The 24,924-nt window shown below is 40.0% G+C and overlaps 1 protein-coding gene across 1 annotated transcript in view; it reads left to right on the forward strand.

The window, feature by feature from the left end:
- The first annotated feature begins 4,619 nt into the window (after positions 1 to 4,619).
- The window catches only part of LOC117748670 (protocadherin-15-like), a 113,567-nt gene continuing 93,262 nt past the window's right edge, over positions 4,620 to 24,924 (forward strand). Inside the window, exons 1-5 of the mRNA XM_034558647.1 lie at positions 4,620 to 4,752; positions 15,529 to 15,543; positions 16,351 to 16,416; positions 21,097 to 21,257; positions 21,801 to 21,956. Of these exons, the coding sequence (XP_034414538.1) occupies positions 4,620 to 4,752; positions 15,529 to 15,543; positions 16,351 to 16,416; positions 21,097 to 21,257; positions 21,801 to 21,956 (531 nt within the window). The remainder of the gene's footprint in view (positions 4,753 to 15,528; positions 15,544 to 16,350; positions 16,417 to 21,096; positions 21,258 to 21,800; positions 21,957 to 24,924) is intronic.

The raw sequence follows: 24,924 nt of genomic DNA on the forward strand, positions 1-24,924 counted from the left end.
AAAGAAACTGGTGGTATGGTCGTTTTATGTTGACTGAGGAATGTGTTATTTGTAGTTATTTTGGTTGTAGTAAAGATATCTAGTGTTTTAATTTACTGTCTGTTACCATTAAATCTTTTATTGCATCAACATGCACATCACTGGCCGCCCCTGCAAAGAGACCACAGATTAAAATGAGCTTTTAGCTATATGTGATGCAACACATAAACATATTCAGCTTTTCTTTAATAAAGAATTCATGAATACAATAAATACATAACACTTTTATACTATCTGCTGTGTTAAAACATTCATGTTAACGATATGGCACTAACACTTCAACATATAACAATAGAGCCTGGTCAGGATAGGCAGCAATCACAATGATTTACAGACAATAAAACAAGATTGATAACAATGAAATATGCCTAAAAAAATAATTAGCCATACTTATAAGTTTGGCCAAGCTCCACAAAACTCGGTATAGTTAACTGTACCGTGCACAACAACAATTATAGAAGATAGTGCCCTCTGTGGAAGTTTCGATGTTGATGTTGCTATCAACAAATTCCACCGGTGAGGGTCAAACAAGAAACAATTAAATTTCTGCACATACAGTTTACTCAACTCAATTTATAAACCAGAATATACACAATATTTGGGACACCTTATTGATATCATCAGGACATTACCTTATAATGAGTTGCAACCCTTTTCAACCCCTCAATTTTCTCGATCTCAATATCCATCTTCTAATATAATTATATAATAATCTAACTGCTTCTCGCTATCTCTATCTCTTCCTCTGTGGTTGGTGTAGAATTAATAAGGAAACCGGTTATCTAGGGTCACGTTGTTAATGCTCGTAGTTCATGAAAATATAAAAAGAGGAAGAAAAGCAGCAGCAAACTCCAATCTGTGCAATATTCCTTTATTAAGACACGTTTCCAGTCGAAGACCATTGTGCCTTTCTTATGTTTACTATTAGGTTAGAGTTAAACTAAGAGCGAGTCAACAGGTTGACTTAGAGGAAAGTAAAGTTCTGTATCAGTGTTTCTTTTGTCCAGACCTAGCCATATTTAAGAAATGCTAGAATTTGTGTTCACTATGAGCTGCCAATATTATTTGGTAATAAAGCTGCATTAATCTAAAATAGAATGGGTAACCTTCTGAATAAAAGTAAAATGTGGATGACTGATCTCAATTGTAAGAAGGACCGCAACTCTTTTCCTATTCATCCCTGTCAAAAAACAATCTGGCGTTGTGTCAGCTTGTGGAAATGAGCTACTGGGTCTATTTATAATGGTCTATCCAACAGTCTATTTTGGATTTGCTGTCATTGTTTTTATCAAGTTCAGGTGTTAAAAAAAAGAAAGTGAGAAAGTGTTTGGGTCACTAGGTGTCAAACGAAGGGTTGACAGGGTTTTGTCTGTGCAGCAAATGAAAGCATTATTTCACCAACAGAGCATTCTGAAACACGGTTGGATTTTTCACACTTTTCAACCAAAATGTTTCACAAATGTAGAAAAGAATATTCCTGGCACCGCAACGTTGCAACCGACATAATATAGTTTCACAAAGTGATGGGACTCAGCCTCATGAGACAATATCACAATATGACAACCAGGGGTACCATGCTGAGATTAGTCGCCTGGAGACTCAGCCTTATTGAAACACTTTTCTTTTTTATTATTTAGAAAACTCACCAACAGGGCTAGCATGAGGGCCTCAGAGAGGTTTTGAATTTATAAACATCAAGTATCCCTGGTGGTTTATAAAAATCAGTGCAGAACAAAAATACCATCTGCTTCTCTGTTAACGCGGTACAACTATCAGTTTCATCGGTAGGGCTTTTACTGCCACTGCCACATCCTGATCACAGTACACCTGCACACCATTATGCATGAGTTGAAGCACCAGAGTTTAATTAGTTAAACTCAATTAAATTTGGTTAAGATTAGCAGCGTGGCATTGTGATCTAAAGTGTGTCCCTTAAATTGAAGCTGCGCTGAAGCACACGTGACTGCTGGATTTCACAATTACATTTCTGTTGTCAGACAACTCCATCTCAATTCAGAGGGCGGCAGTAATCTGACTCTGTCACAGTAATCTCTGCCACCGGAACTCCAGAAATCAGCTCTAATTAAACAGGCGGCAGATTTTGCGTGACGGGGAGCAGTTAATGTTGTTGTCACTGAATAGGAACAGCTGAGTTTAATTTCAGATAAGGTCCCATTCAGATTAATCGTTTTTTGTTGAGTAAAGAATATTGTCAGTATTGCTACCATGAAGACAGAACATGTGTTTATATACCATGGCACTGTATCTTGACTAATTTAGCCAGGCAATATTAGATGAGTCAGGCTATGGATTAACTTTTTTTTGGCCAGTGGGTTTTATCGGCTGAAATAATAAATAAAAGGATTTACTATATTATTGATAGTTAGCGTACACTAATGCTGAAGCCAAAAAGATGTCAGTTGGTTTGCTAAAATTCGAAATAAAGTGTTAAAAAGTATTATACAGTAAATAAAAATGTAATTGAAATGTTATTCCTTCTAACGGAAGACTTGGGTGCTTTGGATGATCTATCGAAAAGAAATAATCGAGCAACATAGTGGTTACATTTACATTTATGCTACACTGTTAGGCTGGTCTTTTAAAAGAGAAAATAATTGGAGAAGCTCTGAGTTTAATAAATGAAACTCTATGAAACACAAGTTTGACTGGAGCAAAAACTTCAAAACTAATCAAGGGAAGCACAGAGCTGCTGTGGTCACTCCTGCCTTTGGAAACAACGCTATGTTAGAGGCCACTATAGGAAGTAAGCTAGTTACCTCGGCATGCTAACATATGTAGGTTATGATAGAGTAGAGCAGACATTGTTTATTCTCTAATTTTACTTTTTGTTCATTTTTTAAATAAAAGACACCACCGTCTATTGATGTAAAGAGTATTGTTCTTATTAATGAAGATTAGCTTTGGTTGCTAAACTATGAATGGACCATTGCCGTTGAGGGACATGATTTAGCTAACGGTCAGTTGGTCATAATAATGCTGTTCTACTAATCGTGTATACACAGTGCACACCGTGGGCCTTTTAGGTGGTTGGTAAAATAGAGGTTAAAGAAGCTAATTTGTGCAATTAAATCCCCGGCTGGCTGGGAAGATTGTGAATGGAAAGAAGTGCGACCTACCACAAACATAAACACCCACCCAAACAAACACTATCCTTTGAGCTGAAATATGTTTTCTCTTGCAGACCACCTCACTTTAAATGTTTGTGTAAGTAAGTGAACAGTATTGACGCTTGGTGGGTTTGAGCTGCATTACAAAAAAAAGAAAAATCAAAGACCAAATTATAGACACGTACACATATCAAACTCAGACAGCACCCAAATGTGTCTTTGACTGAGAACTCCAAAGAAACCTATTTTCCCTTCAGCGTTACATGCTCTCCCTATAAAATTACTCTCAACTCAAGCACTAACGCGCATGCATACACACACACACACACACACACACACACACACACACACACACACACACACACACACACACACAGACACACACACACAGATACACACACATTCACACAAAGTTGTGGTGTTATGACTTTTGGGCTTTAGAGGACATAACATTGACTTACGTTAATTTCCTTGATAGTTACCCTCACCATATAACTAATTCTAACCCCTACCGTAACCTAAACCTAACCTTAACCAAGTCTTTACCTGAAAATTAAATGATTATGGTTATGGAGAAGTGTATTTTAAAACAACACACATGCACACAAACACACACATATCAGCTTTATGTATTCCTCTCACTCTCTCTTTTGTATTTCATCCTTTAAAAAGACTAATTACTTGAATGTGTCAAATCTTCCGCTGCAAGATCTGAGATGTTTTTGTTCGCTACCACAGGGCTTGTACATTGCACAACATATTTCTATCTCTATCATCCTCCACAGGTTTCTATATTTCCCATTGTGGTGGCAATTCCCAGTGAAACAATCACTTACTTTGATGCATAAGCACAACGATTGATCAAAGCTTCCACGTGGGTGAAGTGAAGTGCAGCGACAAACCGAACACTGAATGCCATCTGAGCTTCAGATAGTGAGGGCATCTCACCTAAGGGATGTACAGTAATGGAGTGCACTGTCAATATAGTCATATTTTCATTCAAGGTTTCTGTTTGATGGGTACATCAAACTCTGTATTACTTCAGCTGTTTCTTTCAGTGGGAGATGTCGTCTTTTAAGCATGTTAATGTATGCTTCCACACCAATGTGTCGTGAAAAGTAACGCTGTTATGATCATTTTGCACACAGGTCATCTATTGCACTTCTGGCCACCCTCTGAGAGGAAGAACTCCTCTGTTGCTGAGTTCTTCCTGTTTTTCTCTCTGTTAAAGGCTTGGGGGGGGGGGGTTCCCGAATGATGTGAGGGTACAGATTGTAAAGCCCCTCTGAGGCAAATTTTTTATTTGTGATTTTGTGCTATACAAAATAAATTGAATTGAATTGAGAAAAAAAAGTACTTGATGTAGCACAGCTGAAAGTGAAGTAAGTGAATGTGACTGACCTGTGTTTATTTGCTCTCCTCCTTTCTCTGCAGCTGGATGCTTTGTGAAGCATGGTGGTGAAGATGGTTAGAACGCACTTAGTGGGGCCATTGTCATGGGGCCGGGTCAAATGCCCGAGCATAATCGGAACAGGAGTCCTTTATCTGCTGCTGCTATCAACCTGCCTCGGCCAAGACACAGAAGGTAAAGGCCGTTTCGATTCTCTGTCTCTTTATCCATGTGTTTTTCAGTCACTGCATCTCTCTTTGTTTTCATCTTTTATCGCTGTTTTATAAATGAGCGTCAAATCCAGTTCGCTCAGGGGGAATTTAATATCAGGATTGTGCACATGGCTTTTCTGACTTCAGATTTATGTTGGGAAGTGAGCACATCTCAGTGAGCTGCTGTGTGGCACACGGTTTTCAGGCTTCATAATTGATCCTTTGGTGACTGAAAATGAGTAGTGCCTAGTTTGGTCAACCCACAACACAATTTTTCGAAGGGTGTTAAATAGTATATTCTGTTTGACCTCTTATTATATAATTTACTTCTGCGTTTTCTTGTTTTTATTCCATTTCATCGTGAAACCATTAACATTGTTGCTTGGGCCACACGTGTAACACCTAATGTCTCAACAACTACAGTATTGGATAGATTGCCTTTCAATTTGGAACAGATCTTAATTTCCCAGTCAGGATGAATTCTGATACCTTTTCATAAAACCAGTAACATTTCTTTCAGCACCATCCATAAGTAATACGTGTACTTGGTCCAGTCCTCTGATATCTATCTGCAAATTCCTACACAATGACTGGCATGTTTATTAGTATATGTTAGCATTCTTTCTAAACTAAGATTGTACGCATGGTCTGTTACGTTCTCAGCATGCTAGCATAATGTTCATTTTGTGAGATAGCTTATGAATGTGTAGGTCCCAACATCTTACATTATTTTTACAGTCTCTCACTTCACAATGTAAGAACAGTCTGAAATTAACATTGTAATATATATATGGTTGAAGGGCAAAACAAATTTGCCAGTGGTATTTTAATGTTTAAAAAAACCACCACATTCATATCACCCTGAACTGAGAACGAACTGAATCAAGGTAAGACAGAAATTAAGTCATCACCGATGGGAGAGCTCAGGATAATACTCTCTTGACTTTCTGCTTGATTTGTCAGAATATTAATATTCCATTTAACTCTTAGTCCTTGCAATTCATCTGCTTGGCATTTAGCTGACATGGCTACGCAGCCAAAGGTGAATGACTTTGAGTGTATTTTCTTCCGTGCAGAGGAGTAGGAGGGGAGTCTATGCAGGCATCAAGGTCGACCTGGATTCTCTCCTCTTTTCTCCACATCACACATGTCCACCTGCATTTAATTACACCTGTAAAAGTGTGACTCCTAAACAGGGTCTCAAACACAGGTTTGCAGGTCTTTTTCTGGTGGATATGTACGTTACAAGAATAGTTTGTTTTAATGAGCCTGGCTATTCTGGGTTTGACAGACAAGATGTTACTCCATGTGGGCCCCCTCATGACATGAGTGGCTTTTTTAATGAGCTCGAATCTTGGGTTGATTTTAGCTGTTTGGACCCCACGTGACAAGGGTTGTGGTGTTTTAAGTAGCCTGGGTCCCAAGGTAGAGTAAAAGACTATATTTTTCTCATTTTTGTTTTCCTCAGTGACGACAGTACAAGTATATTTTGAATGAGGGTGTGAGACAACACAGTGTGTCAAATGTGGCTTCTCGGCTGAACGTTTAGCATCTTCAAACCCATTTAGTCCTGTCATAACTTACTAATGAAGATCATTACGTTTTGATACTCATTATTGAGACCCGTTTTACTTACAGAACAGAAATAGCTTACTCTAGCTATTGTTGGATTCAAATTTAAACTCACTTAATGTTGCTTGCACCGAAAGCAGCAGACTGAAATACAAACCCTATGCTCTGGTGAATTCCTGTACTTGACTTGACTCTGATTGTGAATTCATTTGAAGCCTGCGATGTGTAGGCAGTGCTTCACTGGTGGATTTAATTGAATGTGAGTAATCTGAGAATATGAACAAGACACGGCAGCATGGACAGAGTTAGGCTTGAGTTGTCGGATATTGACTGTGATGATGTGTGTCTACCTCTGTGTTCGTGCTGCTATAAATGCATTCCTTTGCATCTGACTGATAGTCTGTGAGAGTTCCTGCACGACAATGAAACAGTGTGTCGTTTTATGTGTGTGTGTGTGCGTGTGTATGCACGTGATATTATGTGATCATGTGGCACAGCCGCAGTGGGTTAAACGACAAAAGAATTTGCCCCAAAAAGAGAGAGGGGTACAATACCGTATCAACCAGATATTTCCAGATCGCTCCTCTCTCTCACCGTGACTTTCTCAGGCCAGCCAGCCAGCGTTCTGCTAGATGCTCAAAAAGACTCTGACGCCACGCAAATGACAGCTGCTGGCGTGACTGTGACTCTCTCCCAAACCGATTCCTACTCAGCAACCCTTTACTACAGAGTGTCACTCCGAATGAACTCACACTCACAGCTGTGAGGTAGGGCTCGAATAAACAGGTTAAGTGTGGGGAACACTTTCCACCATGTATACCAAACCAAATGTGTTCATGATGGTGTGAGCTTTAATTGTTTAGCTCCTCCCAAGCTAAATGAATGTTTAGCTTGGGAGGAAACATTTTATTTCTGTCATTTTTAATCCCATTGCTAAAATCCAGTTATAAAACATGTATGAAAAAACATAGTTTATCATATGGCAAATCAGAATTTAAATTGATATGATGTTTCACCCAACACATTTCTTAACCAGACGGGCTGCTGTGGCTCGGGAGTAGAGCGGGTCATCCTTTAATCACAGGGTTGATTCCTGCATGGCTACTCTCCTGTTAAAGTGTCCTTGAGCGAGACACTGAACCCCAAGTGGCTCCCTGGCGTAACCATTTCATTTATGTATGAATGTAACGACCAAATAAACAATTTGTATTCTCCACTTCCACCCCACACTAGCTGGCCCTTAATATGGGGGAACCAAGCAGATGTGGAAAAGGTAGTGGGGCCACATTGTCATTAAGCCTAGACCAATCCATTAATTTTTTTCATACAACAAATTATATTTCCCTCCAGACCTCGGAATCACTGTCCTCTTGTTAGGCAATTCATATAGCGAAACCAAAAAATCAGAATGTTACAAAATATAGTTTTATACACCACTTGGTGATATCTAGACAATGAATTGTACTTTAAAGTGTTTTCGCGATGCAGTCGTTGCTATCGAGACGTCGATCTTCTGACCACGACACGTTTTGCAACAACCATTTCGAACTTTCAGCAATTTCACCCTCCAGATATAAAAAGGGAATATTACATGATCAATCAAATGCAGTCCTATCATGCATCCGTATGGTGCAGGAGATAACACCTCTGTGAAGTCTATAATGTGCATTGCCTTTGTGACTATGGTATCGAGGTATTGATTTCCTTCTTGTATTAGACTCTATTACACTGTGCATGAGTTTGTGGTGTTGTGCCCGCCCCCTGAACGTCTGTATGATGGAGGATGACAGTATACGTGCTCATGACGAATATGCTACACCACTCATGTCAATTGTGCCAGTGTGGTGGGCTGGTACTGCAGATTTATGGTTTATTTTGTGCTTGTGTCAGCATGTGTGGGGGTGTCAGTGTGTGGAGTTGGGAGTTTTCAAGGTGATTTTAATTTGTATTACTGCTTTCCTTTGTTGTTGGATGCTTCATCCCAAGTGAGCATCTCTCATATCTGTCCTCACTTCAGCCCTCCCTTCTCTATTTTCTTTGTCTTTATCCCTCTCACTGCATTTTTTTTCTCGGTATCTCATCAGCCCCTGCCATCTCCTGGTTGAACCCCAATATCTGAGGCAGACGGAAATTTCTCTAGATTGGTATTTCTTTGCTTCTGGAACTTTCTCCCTCCCATTTATTGCAGTTTTTTCCCCCTGTGCTGCCTTCCCCTACTCTATTTCACTCTCAATGTTTCTCTCCATTGCTGTATATAACTTTCAAAAGAACGCAGCCATTTATTGCATAAAGTTAACGAATTGTACCTGTATACTACGCATACAGCACATACTGTATACATCACTTTTGAACATCTGTCTGTAATTTGAATAGTGTTCTGATCACCTCAGTGCCACTTAGTAAGAAGACTTCAGATACAACATCAAACAAAAAGAGGAAGGAAAATATGAACGAAAAAAAAAAAAAATGAAGGAAAAGAAGGAAAACAAAGTGCTTTTAAAGAATAATTTCAAAATTGACTCAAATTGGTTTATTTTCTTTTAGTGTCTGTGAATTAGAGTCAGGACATGTCTAGCTTGTCATGAAGACAAGGAGGAGGAAACGTAATCGGCCCAATAGCACTTTTATTTATACTTGATGTATCTTGCTTGTTTGCCCTAAAGAACAGAATTGTAAAAATGACAATGTGTAGTTTTTCTGGGGAGTTACATGCTGGAGTGTATCCATCCACCCAGCACTTCTCCAGCTAGGTTGCCATTTAGTATTGGTATTGTTCTCTGTGCAGACTGTACGAACCTGGCAACCTGGTCAAGACTTTGGGGAGCTGCATATAGTCACATGCATTGCTGTAGCTAGTCTGAAATGACATAGGCAAGTTTGTTTTGTGTGGGATTAAATAAAGGAGACATTATTGAGCTTTAGAGATGTTGGTTGGTGCATTTTTCACTTTTGGAAAGAGGCCAGGTTCTCTCTCTCTCTCCCTCTGCATTCATTCTCTATGCTCAGCAAGTCTAAATACATCCTGGCTCAAGCTCTTAAAGGTAACTTGTGGAGTTGTATTGCAAACACTCTGTGTCCTTGAGGTCAACATTTTGAATAGCAGATTTTTAGAATTACGAAGTGGGAAACAGTGTCTTTAAAACGTAGCTTGTTAATGTAACCAGTAGTAGAGAAAAACAGCATTTTGGAGTTACTGGAGGGGTGTCTATGTATTTCCCCCATGTGTCCTCAGAACAACTACCGTCTGATTACCACCACTAGCGCTGTCAGTTGTGTTCAACCCCTCACCGGTCGGGACATACTGAGACATAGACAGAGAGAGGGAGAGAGTCAGGATAATGGATAAGCCAGCACAGTGACAAAGCGGTGATCCCTACAGCACTGAGCCTGACACTGTGTGCGTGTGTGTGTGTGTGTGTGTGTCTTTATGTGTGTGTGTGCAAGCGGGTCTACAATCTGTTTTCTCCAGAGATACATCAATCTAACACAAGGTCACACTGTCTCTCCTTTCCTTTTACTCCTCTCTTCTAAACCCTCCATCCACCCTTTCCTTCTCCTCTCTTCTTTCAATCTCTCCTCCATCCACCGATCCTCTGCCTCCTTGAATCGTCTCCTCTCACCTCTCCATTTATTTCCCTTCCTCTGTCCTCCATGGATGAATGGATCGGGGGGGGGGGGGGGGGGGATGGATGGATGGATGGATGGATAGATGAATGCTTGATGGATGAACGTCTGGCTGGTTGGGCGGCGGAGGGAAGGGGGAGAGGAATCGGACCCCAGGGAGGGATGCAGATTGGTGTACACGCTGATGGAAGCTCAAAAAGGACATGACACACCAGAACTTTTAGAGGAAAAACACCCTTTCTGTCAGCTCCTGTATTTCAAGCCTTTTACTACCTATAGCTCATGTTTGTAAGAAGTGTAGTATATGTTCAGAAGTCAGTACTGTAGCAAAACGTTGAAAAGTATTGTGAGCCGTGTTGCGGAACAGACAGAGGCATCGGCTTGAATGAATGACATGAATTGTTTTAACAAATTAATTTGCACAGTAAAATATCTCAAAGGGGCTCTTTGCATAGTAATTAAGTTATTTGAAAAAGGCCTAATTTGTAATTAACTTACAAACCCTGTGGAATAGTATTAATGAATACACGCCCACACATACTGTTCAACACATATTGTTCACATTGTTAGGTCACCATGACGCCATTAATCCTCATTCATTTTGTATGTAAAGGACACTCAAACCACTTGTTTCTGCAGGTTTCGCTGCATTGTTTGAAGGCTAATGTAAAAGCTTTTATTTTTTATTAAATGACATCTCTCTTGATGCGAGTGCATATTGAATGGCAGACTCGTCCATCTCCCAACTTGTTATGTTATCAATTTCACTTCAGTCTTGCTCACAAAAGGGAACAGTTTCATCATAAAATGTTTACTTTGCCATTTGTTTTGAGTGTTCCACATCCACATTATGTGGCCATCAATCAATGGAGGAAGCAGCTTTTTCAAACTCGTCTCTCCTCTTCAGACAGAAATCTTTTCAGAAATCTGATCGACAAAGACTTCTCTTGAGACAATTTCCTTTTCTTTTTCAGATGTTTTTTTCCACATATTATTCCAGCATATTTTTGGGGTTCACCATCATTTTGTTTTCCCATTCACAGTCTAGACTCCAGTCAAGGTAGCCAAGCGACTATTTGGTAACAACATATGGTAACAAGCATGGTGCAGACAATAACTCAAATGAGCACATTCTCACAATATGGCACAGTGAAAAATCTCATTAAAATGCTTTAAAAACTGTTTAGAAAGAAAGTGTTTGTTTGAGGGCTTTCTTACCTTGGAGGGAGCTAGACTGGCTGCTTTCCCTGTTTCCAGGCTTTACATTTTGCTAAATGGCTGCTGGCCATAGGTTCATATTTATCTTACAGGCCAGAGAGTTCTACTGATCTCCTCAACTCTCAGCAGGACAGTGAATACTAAGTGTCCCCAAAACAATTAGATGGTTGTTTGTTTGTTTGTTATTTTGTTGTCTATTACTAATCATTCCCTACTGGATAAGAAACAAGAACACAGACCATTCTAATCTTTAGAAGACTGCCTGCTACTTTGACTTTGTTCACAGGCCCAAACCCAAACATCACCAGATGTAACCAGTCAATTATTTCTGTGGAAGCAGGCCAGTGCGATGGCTCTGATGCCTGTTGTATTCTTAACTGTCATTTGTGAAGAAAGCCAATACTTGCTGCTAGTCCATGGCAACTGACTCTGTGCCATTTGCAGAGAGATTCTGATTTTCGCTCCAAATATGTGCCAACTTCCTCGGGCACTTTATTTTCTTTGTTCTATTGCTATTGTTTAGCGTATTTATTATCAACATTTCACTGTTTCCAAATACATGCAAATGCATTCTTTAGAAATACATTCTCGTTAGAGGTCAACAGGGACGTCATTACATGTATCTGTTCAACCAACAACAATATCTTTCTCTGTACCTGCATTTGGATATAAGTCCAGATGTGGGCGTTGTAAGTAGTATCCATTGAACGCAATTTGAGTGAAATACTCAGTTCTAGAAATACACTCTTTCAAAGTCCTATGTGTGAATCGATTTGAAAAAACATAACTGACGCACAGACAGTCAATCATGGCGTGCCTATATCTATAGGTAATTAATAAATAAAAAAGAAAGGCATACATGCGGTCAGTCATCCTTATCTTTGTGCGGGTTTTTTTCTATTTTTTTCTGGAAAATGAATTACACTCAAAATAAAAGCGTTGGGAGGTGGAGAGAAGTTGTGTAAGCATTACTGTATATGTAAAATGATTAGAGCAGCTGGATTATTATAATGTATTATTAACTTTATATCAATATTGCATTTTAAAATTCACAGTTATCGCCAATAATGGTTTATTGCACACCCCTATTTCGGAATGTACACGTAGTCCCTTTATTGCAGAGAGTGGAGAAGATCAATATCACTGTCATGTCTCTTAAAGTTAAAGCCTGCATCTAATTAGCTTAGCTTAGCATGACGACTGGAAATAGAGGGAAACTAGCTCTGACTCGTAGTGACTCATTTCACATATCCATTCGATTCTGGCTCAATACACACACAGACACACAAACTGTTGCCCAGGTGCCCCACTGAGTCACAGTCTCCGCATGTATATTTTATGGTAACTCTAGCATGTGTGTGAGTGTGAGGGTGTGAGTGCAAACCGGCATATGGGCTTGATTGTGTCCCCTGTGTAAAGTGGTGTGAACGTGCACATGGAGTGTGTCATGAAGAAATGGTTCCTCAGCAACGTTTGTGTGTGTGTGTGTGTGTGTGTGTGTGTGTGTGTGTGTGTGTATCATGGAGACAGTTGGGTGTGCTGAACAACAATAGCTGTTTTCAACCAGCTCAAGCCTGTTTTGACTCTCGGGTGAGTTCTGTGGTCACAGCCACTTCTCTCACGCTTCTTTATAGTTCTTTTAAATGGGGATTTTCTTTCCTGCCACCCTTTGCAAACCCGTACCTGCTTATTCCGCTTGCCAAAGTTAGAATTTGAATAGTAAATTAGAAAGACATTGGTTGAAACACTAGATAAAGAGTCGGTGGATGGAGGATAAATCTGGACAGGGAGCGGGCATTTCTGGTTGACTGCCTGTAATATTGTCTGAACGGAGAGAGGTGTATTTCAAAGTCTTTCTTTTTTCTTTTTCATTTTCTTCTTTTATGTGGTCCACACCTTGAATGCTCATCCTCCCCTTCCCTTCACACAGCTCTCCGTGGAGCTTTTTTCATCAGCTTGACAGAAACCTGGCATGAATGGATTTATTCACTTGCTCATGCACAAAGTCATTCTAGAGTTTATTTTCTCAAGAAACTTTGACAGAGGAGAGCAGAACGTGTGCACTTATCAAAGACAAGCGAGTGCTTACAGGAAGACAAGTACACAATAAGGGAAGATATGCACAAGTAAACCTTTTGAGGGTTAGCATAAGTGGACACTTCGGGAGGATAAGTACCAGCACACAAGATGACACTAACTCTGCTATAGGAGGCACTTTTTTCTCATACAAACAAGTGCACTTTTGTGAGGAAATGTGCCTGTGACTTATGTGAAAAGAGAGCAGATCATTTGCATTTAATGCAATTGACTCTTCATCCTGTATTTCCTGCCTGGCGTAATTTTCCACAGTAAGACTCTCAATCTTGAGTTAACTTAACTGTCGTGCCCAGAAAAAGGAAAGCCCTGATACATGCATGGATTTCTTTTAATCAAGATTTCCCCTTGAAAGAAGTGACAACAGTGACTTTAAATTCCGGGTATATAGATTTTAAAAAGTCTCAATTTAAAATCTCATTGTGTTCATCTGTCACTTTAAGTTACAGCCCAGACTGTTTACTTTTTTTTTAATCCCATTTAATTTGTATTATTTGAGGGGGGAAGCAGTCTGACAGGTAGGGAGAGGAAGGCAGATGAGAAGAGACAGAGGAGGGGAGAAACAGAGGAGAGAGAAGAAGACATAGATGCCCCGTAGAGAACAAATGGCTGGTTAGTAATAAATGAGGGGCATCAGCTTACACTGAAGGATAAAAAGGCAGTCAAGCAGGGGATACACATCTGTCATCTGCTGTTCTCACAGACACACACACACACACACACGCACACACAGGCCAGCTGGTAGAATGTAATGTAACTAGTGACTATTGTTCCATGGCTCGTGCATCTATCTGGATTGCTAAACTGAGATGCACTCATAGAATAGCTTCGAAAGGGTGACGGGGTAAAATTCTCGCTCAGCACCACAGAGACCTTGAGTGGTGGAGGAAGGCACAAGCAATCGGGCCGTGTACAGTATGTGGCTGGAAAGCTAATGAGGGTTCACATTGGTCGGCGTACCTGCGCAGAGAGGTGGAAAAAAAAGAAGGTGCAGCATGAACATGAAGCAGCTGGCACAAACCTGTCTCTTTAAAAACTAGTGTTCATATGCAACTAATGTGTTTCGTACATAAAATTATGCCGGAATGTATCTGCAAAATGTTCCCATTGTCAATTTGTTTCCCCTGCATTACAAATAAAGGCAATTAAAGCATTATTAGCATATTTAGAGTAATGTTTTGACAACTCTCATAACTTGGTTTGAGGGGGGATATGCAACAAATCCCCTGAAACTGAGAATTGTGTTATGGTCATGTCTACTAGGGAGCGGTCACTGTCGCCATGTCTACGGTATCCCGAAACAGAGACACCAAACACGGGCTCGAGAGAGAGGGCCTTTGGCATCTGTTAAGGGTTCTCTACTTGGACAACTAGGAGCTGGTCAGGCGCACACTGCAACCTCACCTTTAGAAGCCTCTAAATCCTCAACACTGCTCCTTTAAATCAGCACCCCTGTTATCCAAGAAACACCTTTGCCTCTCTCACCATGACAAATTGGACTGTTGTAATCTATATTTGGGCACTCTCAATATAGTCTCTCCCGTATCAAGAAACCAGATACATTACCAATGAATCCTGAGATAATCCATGTTGTCACGCAGCTGTGATGTTTAATTGTGGAGGGGGAGGAGAGAGCGAGAGAGAGAGAGAGACAGAGAGAGAGAGAAAAAGAGAGAGAGATCATTGTTCCATGAAGTCTATTTTCTAGGTGAGCACATATCCGTCTTCCAGCCTCCCTGTGGGATTTTTTTCCCCATCCAATCTCAAGAGCTGAACAATAATGTTATCCAGTTTTGTGAATGTAGGTGTTCTTGTATTTTCTGTATCCTTGCGAGGACGTAGAGATGAAGAAGAATCGTTAAATGTTGGTGCTGTTTCTGCCCCTCTGAACGGGACCATTTAAAGCCTTTAGTGATACAATAAGAGCGCGTGGAGGCTGAGAATGGAGATGGAAACGCTTATAGAGACAAGCACTTCATGTGTATCCTGTACATGTAAACACGCACACCTCTCAGCACATTATTTATTTTCTTCTACTTCGCCCATGTTTTTCAAAACCTCAAACCCTCTTACTGCATGTCAAATTTGAGTCTCCTCTCTTTTTTTGGTGTTATTTTGTTGCTCTGCCCTGAAGGTTAATTCCTATCTTTCATGGTTTTTCTCTTCTGCTTTCCCCCCTTGCTATCCTCCTTTTGCCTGCTGTCTTCATCCTCCTCTTCTCTCCTTCCTGGTGGGATGTCTCAAACTGCAGACTGGCAATATGAGGGTAAGAACGATCTCCTCTTTCTTCATCTGGTAACTGTGTTCAGTCACCGTTCTGGTTTATTAACCCCTGCTAACCCTGAAGAGAGGCTGCACGGGGGGTGGGGGGTACTTTGCTCATTACTGAGGGGCATTAGTCTCCCCCCACTGTTGCGTCTTGTCTCCCTTACCCCTTTTCCTACCACATTCACTCCAATCATCCTCATGATGCCGTTGCTCTTTTCCTAATCAACCCATTTCCTCTCACCGTAGAGAGAAGAATGCCATAGATCATATCTACAGTACCAGGTGTATCATTTATCCATTATGTCTAAATATGTATTGCTGTTGGCCCTACAGGGTATTTTAGTCATGCTTTTTACTTTTCTTCATTGACTTTTTTTGTGTATTGTTGTCTCCATCTCTAAAAGTAGTGTCTTCCTGTCCATCACCATTTTCTTCGATAGAGACTCCATTTCATCCCCTCCTTTTCCCCTCCCCTCCGCTAACCCCTCACACCTCAATCCTTTTTTTCTGTTCAGTCCCTTGCTGTTGCCACTCCTAACCACACTCTCGCTGATATAAGCGCTGTGCTCTGCGGAGTCCAATTCGGTTTCAAAGAGAGACACTGACGGAGTGATTGCAGCAGCCACTTATTCTCAAAGGAGAAAACTTACAAACCAGTTTAAAGCATCCATCAAGCATAATCATCCATGTATGCTTCACAATTGAGTTTTACACTTCAAGCTTTTTTTTATATCATGGATCTAAAGAAGCAAGACCGTGCAAGGTAGCAATGTTAACTCTCAATGTTTTTTATTCATCCTCTCAGAATGTAAACTGTCCCGGTCGGGTCCACCTGCTACCATTGTTGCCATAGATGAAGAAAGCCCCAACGGTAAAGTATTCACCTGTTTCACCTACTTCTTCACTCAATGCGTGGAAAGTGGATTTAAATAGAACTGTTTAACTTGGGTTGTGACAAGGGAACACTTTTGTTAGGATTTAAGACAATCATCTCTTTTTACCGTAAGTTAAACAAACACTGTTGGATGATTTTGACCTTTTCAGTCGGTGCCGATTGGCATGGCATGTAACCTGCACTCATTCATTATTCATTAGGTCTGTGTCAACTGTGTGCTGGTTGGATCTCTGTTCCAGGAGATAGGACATTAGGTCATTCAATTTGAGCTAAATCACTGTGTATTAGCATAAACAACAACCAGGTATGAGCACACTGTCACAGAATCCACTTAGCTTAGCTTAGCCTAAAGACTGGAAACGGGTGGAAAGAACTAGCCTGGCTCGTTCCAAAGATTACCAAATCTGCCTATTTTCTGCTTATTGTTTTCAACGGATGAAACAAACATGTTAGTTAAAGCATACACAAAAATACAACAGCAAAAATAACGCTACTATCAGATGCTGGGCATTATTTGAGTAGGACTGCTAATTTTAATATTTGAGATAAATAGCTATGTTCTCTTTTCTTCTCTTCTTTTCTTCCCGGCAACCTAAACAGAAACAGGCTGCCAGAGTTTTCAGACACCTCTTATCTGAATACCAAAAGGACATATCTTCAGTATATTTTTGTCTCCAAAGTTAGCTCAAACTGTTTAAGACTCACTTAGTTTATTAGTGTCTCCTGGTTTGATGGATCTTCCATTTCCACTGTTTATAATATAAACAAACACAGAGCCCACTCACTGTCTGAGTGCAGACTTGTGTGGTTGTATATAAACACAATGTGTTCAGAGAAGGTTATTCGTGGAGGGGGTCACAATTTACAGTAATTGATGAGTTTAACCGTTACCTTACTCACAAGTAAATTAAAGCCATTAACTCTTACACTAAGGTGAAATGTACACAGACAAGTTGGTCTGTGGGGTTAAATCAATCACCCTCTTATCTCCAGTCCAGATTCATGTTCAGCAACAGAAAGCTGTCATAATGTTTGCCAATGTCTGCATTTCAACAAAGTTTAAAATTGTGAGAACTGACCGGTGTAATCCTAACTGACATACGAGGAGATTAGTAAAGCAACACCAGCCAGAGAGGAGAGCCGCGCCTTTCATCTGCCCAGCTGACATGTCTGTATCTGTTAATGTCTTAATGCATCCTATTAAGCTATCCATCCCCTTATTTCCCCCGCTTGCCATGTTTAATGGGTTACATCTCAGCCTGGGACTCACTTACGTGTAGACCTGCCACCCATGTTGGCCACCATGACGACAAGTTTTATTTGTTATACACAGTACATTCAATTTAAGTGAATGGGACAAGGACACCAATAGGGGAATTGTATTTGTTTTTGTTATATTTTGTTTTGTCAAATGAAATCACCTGTATATACATTGACATGCATTATACTTGATGCCCCCTCACTTTGAAGCAGGTTTGAACCTGTAAGGCTCTTTTAATACCGAAACAAGGGCGTATGTCTTGTTTTATAGGTGGGAGAGACACAACAATAAGAAAAGAGAAACAACGTATGTAAATATAGAAAATAGTACATTATCATGAAATGTGTCATTTGGGCTTTACAAATCTATGGTACTGTAGTCTAATAGAAAATAGAGCTGCTGTAAATTATGAATACACTAACCAGATACAACCTGTTACACTTAGCATATCGACATGTTCACCTCCTCTTTTCACACAGTTGGATTTCAGCAGCCAAAGATTTTGGTCATGGAAATGTAAGTGAGTAAATGGTGCTGTGACAGTGTAAAACACACCTAGTGGGAATGATGCTCTTGCATTGATACAATAGTTTTCAAAGTCATGTTTCACTTCAAGACATAATGGGAGTTCAAGCCTTGCAGATTGGTTCAGGGAGATATAATCTTCTTCTACTTGCCTGATTGAGCATGTGTGGAAATAACACACTTTTTAATAGATTTGGTTTGTTCCAATACATTTTCTTGTAAAATGCCATTATCTATTTAATTGAGTGTTTTGCTGATGATAAAACCAGCGGCAGTTACAATGTGTGCTCACACATGCGTGTATATGTGTGTCCGTATACACGCGTCTGTGCATGTTTAGCATATTGTCGCTAAACATGTGTACATTGCTGTTGTTTGTCTGTATTTGTGGTAATCGTCCTAACAGGGCTGTCGAAAAATTATTTAGTATTGAAATGCCTTGTATGCATAATGCTGTGTGCAGCTCCCTGGCTGTGCAAAATTGTTACGATTTAATAGAGAATCTCGCTTTAGGGTGATTATCTTTAGTTGTTGTATGCAAAAAAAGAAAGAGAGAGACTCGAGGAACGAAAAGAGGCGGAGGGACGGAGAGGGACAAGATACTAGTTAGGGATTTTTTTTTTCCCTCAGGGAAATGACATAAAAGAAGATCATATTGAAGGATTCTAATAATATAAAGTAAAAGGGTGATTATGAGTAGATCGATGTGGGAATGGCAGACACACATACTTGCATATTAACCACACACATATTTAGCAAAGAGACGTCGGTGTCTCCACAGGGGTCTTATACATTGTGTATATATAAAATATACACAATAACCTATTCCATTTAGCAGATAATACATGCTTCAGCATACAAAATTGCATGTAATAGTGCACAATCATCTTCGCTTTCTGCTCTAACATTATTAGTGTCCTGCAGTAAATATACTCAGCTTTGCTGATCTAGCTTGACCACTGATGATGGGGTCCTAAAGCCAAATACAGAAAAGCTTTTCCCAGACTGCAAAACATATCTGCTCAGGGGCCGCCCGCTGAAGTACATTTGAAGCACAATCTGCATTTCACGCCATGTTATGGTTATGGTCACTGTTTAAAATACAAAAAATAAGTAAGATTCATCATCTTATTCTAATGACATGTGTGCCTAAATATACAGAAAATCATGAAAATGCCATGAAGACTTTCTGGTAGACACACCACAGGCTTTACTTCAGGAGGCGATTGCTTCTCAGTTTACGGGCTCGTACCTGTCGCCACATTCAGTTAAGCTAATGTCCTGTAAAAATTCTATTAATGTGCCGCCACAACGCAAATTCTCTCGATATTTCCTCCTCATATTCTCTAAAGTGTTTATTCCTCTCAGAATCTCATTCAACCGAATCTTTCTCGCCTCACTTTCCTCTTGCTCTCTAATTGCTCTTTGTGCTTCTTGTTCTCGAACAGCTTCGTCTCTCTGCTCTCTGTCTCTGCTTCATGCTGTTCTGTTCATCAATTTCATATGGCGCAGTATTCAGTCACACATCCCATGAAGTGAGGTCACTTAGAAAACTATTATAAGGTGTATGGAATTTAATTAGTTACACAAGGTTTTGGTACTATCGGTCTCTTTCTTCTTTCCCTGGACCTTTTATTTTATTTTGCAAGACAGAAGCAGAAAAACCAGAAGCGAAATAGCCAGAATATGGCAAGGAATTAAGATCCTCTAATGAATTATATTTTCTATCCCATTTCTCATATAAAGAATCCAATTTCATTATTTTTCCCCATGTATTTAACATCAGCGAATTGCAGCAAGGCATTTGACAGGGTTTCCATGGTAGCACAAAAGGCCATGACCCAAATTTATGTCTGGCAGATCAGATATGAGATCGTTTAGAGAGAGAGTGTGTGTGTGTGTGTTTATGTAGTTGTATTTGTGCGGATGTTTGTGTGCGTGCAAAGCGTCCGTTAAAGGGCAGACGCTGAGTTAAATTCTTTACTTTACATTATTTGTGTCTGGCCTGGTAATGAGTCTCTTCCACCCATTGGAGTCTAGTGGTTAAAATGCTTCTTTTTTTTTTAATGTTCTTTCTTCCTCACTTATATTTTGCACCTATTCTGTTATAATATTTCCATTACATTTACAAAATTAGACTAGAAAAACAAGCATTAGTTCATGAAACTAATTAAACACATGAATGAACATATGAAAGAAGAACAGAAATACGGATAATAATGGAAATCCAGCAACAAATTTGAGAAGTTTGGCAACAGGACTCAGTTTTCATTGACTCTGTCAATCAGCAATAGTATGTTTCCTATCTGATTCTCCATCTGCATCTTCCTTCTTCTCTTTGACCCTGCGACACCGTCTCCTGGCTTCGCGTTGATCGAGAGATAATATGCAGCAGACCGTTTCCTTTCAATTCCAGTTTAGTCTTCTTGTATTTGTTTGTCTCTCTCTCTCTCTCTCTCTCTCTTTCTTTCTCTCTCTCATTCCCAAAATGCTTCATGGCCACAGTTGTGTTTGATGAATTCAGTTTTTGTCCGTCTGTACTATCTGCCTCATCAAAGGGTTCATTTTTCATGATGTCTCTTTATCTGAAATGTTCCAGTTGGTCTGAAGTACTCCAGGTTCTGGTATTGACAAGGCAAACAGAGTCTTACTTTGCCTTTTTCTGTTTGTGTGCGTCTCCATCTCTACATGTAATGCTCAGGCATATACTGTAATGAAAAGCTGAGTTTTTTTCTTTGGGCTGCCTCTTTTGTTCCACTAATAAAATTAGATTCAAACCCATATCGCTCTGGTTAATCAAATCTATTTCCAGGAACTCTGGACTGTGTGTGTCTCTCTCCAGCTGATATATGTTTTTATTGTATCCCCAGGAACGTTATTGGTGGAAAACATGCAGATAAATGGCGTGGCTGAGGGTCCGGGGCGCACCATCTCTCTGTCGCTACGGGATAACCACGACTACTGGGTGATCCTTGACCCTTCCAAACAAGCCCTTTACCTCAACAGCACCGGGCGCGTTCTGGATAGAGATGTAAAGCGGCTTTTTATTTTCTTCAATTGTTATTTAAAAGTGTCTTAACTTGCATGAATATTTTTGCTCCTCATGGTTTGGCCCCTAATTGTCAGATAGATTGACATCTTAATGAATCTGTTGTGTCACACAATCTCACAGGTACCTTTTCAGGTGGCACCTCAAATTAGGAGCCAATCTAATGTAATGTTGTTTCAGCAGATACAGCTGCTTGTCTCTCAGTTTAGTCTCACAGCTAGTTTCGATCTTACACTCGATAAAAGTGGCGGAAGCACATTTTCATGACAACGTTCACTATTTTGAAAAAAAGAAGGTTTTAGCTTCAGCTCAACAGAAACTCAACCAGCGTCCTGCGGTTTCGCTCCGTAAAGTAATCCATCAGATGTTTTTTGAAAGATCTGATTTAGCACAAAAAGTGAAATACAAGAGGCTGGCAGACTTCTGTGCGATTTGTTTTATTTATTTAGTTTTATTTTCTGGTTAATTATGCATTGCTATTGTACAATTGTAGTTTATCTATTCGACTGCTTTTCTCTTTTCCAGCCCCCCTCGTATATTCAGTCCATCGTGGTCCAGGTTCAGTGCACCAACGAGCTGGTCGGCACGGTGATTTTACATGAAGTCCGCATCGTTGTGCGAGACCGCAACGACAATGCACCACATTTCCAACAGCCAAGATACTACGTCGCCGTCAGTGAGGTAAAACACGCACGCACACACACACACACACACACACACACACACACACACACACACACACACACATACACAGTGAAGGTTTCAGACGTGTAAACATACACAATCTCACCTCACAAAAAAAAAGAAAGTGTAGTGTAAATACTTTACTGTCTTTCACCTAAAAATCTAGAGCCATTTATTGCACTTATAGTGCAGTGCTGCTGACAGCAGGTACAGGACTCATGGGTCTGAGACTAGAGAGCAAAGGAAGGGGGGCTACAGTGGTACGTGGTACAGTACGCAGCATGTGCAGTGTAGCTTTTCCCATGATGCTCTGGGGGTCATATGCCACTTTAAGATTTACCCTTTACTCAGACAATGTAGCCTGGTGTATATACCTTCTGCAATGTATTTCGAATAAAAACATGCCCAAAATAGTCTTGCACATTGCATTTTGCTGTCACACTAATGTTGAAGGTTACCGTAAGCAGGGAAAAACATCTTTGGGCAGTCGAGGAAAGGATCTAAATCTTTTATTCTCAGGCTTCCAGAATAGTCTTTAAGATGCCAGTCACAAAGTTAGTGTGTCATCCCGAGTCGAGGGGAGTAGATTTAACCAGAGGAGAAACAGACTGAAAACTGAACAAGGATACATGTGGACCTAGGCAGACCTAGTAGAATATCTCATTATACAGTACTCCAAAGCCTGTCCAACTCAATTTGGCTTCTCTACCTCTGTTTCTCTCTCTTGGCCTCTCTTCTCTGTTTTTGAAGCTCCCCACACTCCCTCACTTCCATGCCACCTTAACCACTCCCAGCTCTTCATTATGTCACCTTTTCTCAACCTACCACCTTTCCTTTGCCACACTCTATATATTTCTGGTTGTCTGTTCTTCTCCTCCTCCGCCCCACCACCTCTCACAGCACTCATCTCATTACTCCTACGAAAATAATTCCCTCCGTTCACTTTAGGAGATGCATCGTAAAAGAAAACTAAAATATGATTCCTGTGCCAACCCAAGGTAAATGTGGTCAGTTTTAGTGCGACAGCTCTGTGTAATTCACTTCAGTTTGCCCCCCACATCGCCGACCACCGAATGCAGTAAATGTAATATTGAGAGTGTGAATCAGGAGTCACATCCAGCTCCATCATCATACCTGCTTTTACTTGTCTATTTCTAACGGTTGTTGAGTGCAAGAAAGTGAAAGATTAAGACGCACAGAGAGGCAATATGTATATAAATATATAATTATTTCTAAGAATGTCTAGGACACAGTTTATGAGCTCAGCGTGAAAGTTTCCGGGTACAAGGTGATCCTCGTGGCAGATTTCGTGAGTTGGCACGGCTGCCGGAGTCTGGAGTTGTTTCATTAGAGCCGTATCCGCAAGTGGCAAAGTGACAGCATGAGACCTTCTGAAGACCATTGTGTGATCAGTGGGAGGCAGAGATAACCCTGTTGAGGGAAATGATGTAACAAATCTTTGGTGCAGCAGCTTAATTAAACTTAATCTCAAATGTTTTTCGTGCTGTCTGGAGATTATACTTCTGTTTTGACACATAATCACAGATCCTGAGGCGCATGGCTAAAAAAAAATACAGCATGGCAATTTATGGCTGGCAAAGTTCTTCCTTTCATGTGCTTTGGCAAGTGTTCAACTTTCAGGTTAAGAATTTTTTTAGAAAATGTAATTGAATACCTTTCTAAATATCTAGCTTCTTTTTCCTCGACTGGAAAGTGAGTTATAATGTTGCAGTAAAAATGGCAAACAAATTAAAATGATTGTAAATAAAAAGACCAATATGGCTTTTATTAGGAGTTTGTATGTATGTTATAAACTACTAATCATACATCATACAGTAGGTATACAATACACTACTAACTACTTGCCAAAGATCATTTTTGCAAAGAAAACCAAAAGCATGAAAGGATATATATTAAACATAAAAGTTGTTTTCATCTACACATTAATTATTTTAACTTGACTGAACAGTTAGCGACAGTTACCATAATTTCAGACACACTGTCTGCAGCTACCATGACATCTCTTACATCATTAAATAACTAGAATTATGTTCTGATGCTCCGTTGCCATCCAATATGTGCCGTCTCAATCTGACTAAAAGTCATGAAATATCATGTGTTACAAGATCAAATGCAAAATAGCTCATGTTACAGTAACTGACTCGAACATCTGTATATTCTCATGATGTTCTCTGTTGCTGAAAGTAACTTGAAAAAAAAAATGAATATTGATGTGTACCAACCAGTTGATGAAATGAAAAATGCAAATTTAATTGCTCTTTGCATAAAACAAATACAAATGTTGTTAAGCAGCCACCACAGTACCTTCTGCTCTAGCATCAGTATTTAGTTTGTCTGGGTCGTTTTGGGGGGGTGAATTTATTTGAATGAAGAATGTCTTTGGACTACAGTCAGATTGGGCTCAACATTTTAGGTCCTATATCTAAAATCTGATAGATCACATAGTTTTTTTTCAGTGCGTATTTTTGGTCTAACCTCTTTCTGTTTTTATTATTATTTAATGTTACTGAAATCAAACACAACACTTAAGATTAAGACTTTCTGCCTTTTTGTCATGTGATACATGATTTTCTTTCACCCTTGTATCTAAAGACTTCAATGTGTTGGGGCAATGAGGTGTAGCAAACAGAGATAAAGACTGAGGCGCAGACTGCAGACAGACGAGCAATGCTGCCCGTGTTGGATTTGATTTCCAGAGCAAATGAAAGCACACACACACAATTTACAAGCTGATCTTCCTTCTCAAGCCCCATTTGAGCACAATAAACATAAAGCTGCGAGTCATTTTCTGTTTGTTTTGTAGAGACAGTGGGGTATCAAGATCCCTTATGGCCAGACGTGTTTTAATGTGCGTCTGTCCCTTATCTCTGCCACACGCAGGCAGTAAGATGTCAGGAAGACGAGACACAAACAGTACAGGGAAGAAGCTGTGTGATGTCAGTGG

The sequence above is a fragment of the Cyclopterus lumpus genome, chromosome 19 (assembly GCF_009769545.1).
Source record: "Cyclopterus lumpus isolate fCycLum1 chromosome 19, fCycLum1.pri, whole genome shotgun sequence".
Lineage (NCBI taxonomy): Eukaryota > Metazoa > Chordata > Actinopteri > Perciformes > Cyclopteridae > Cyclopterus > Cyclopterus lumpus.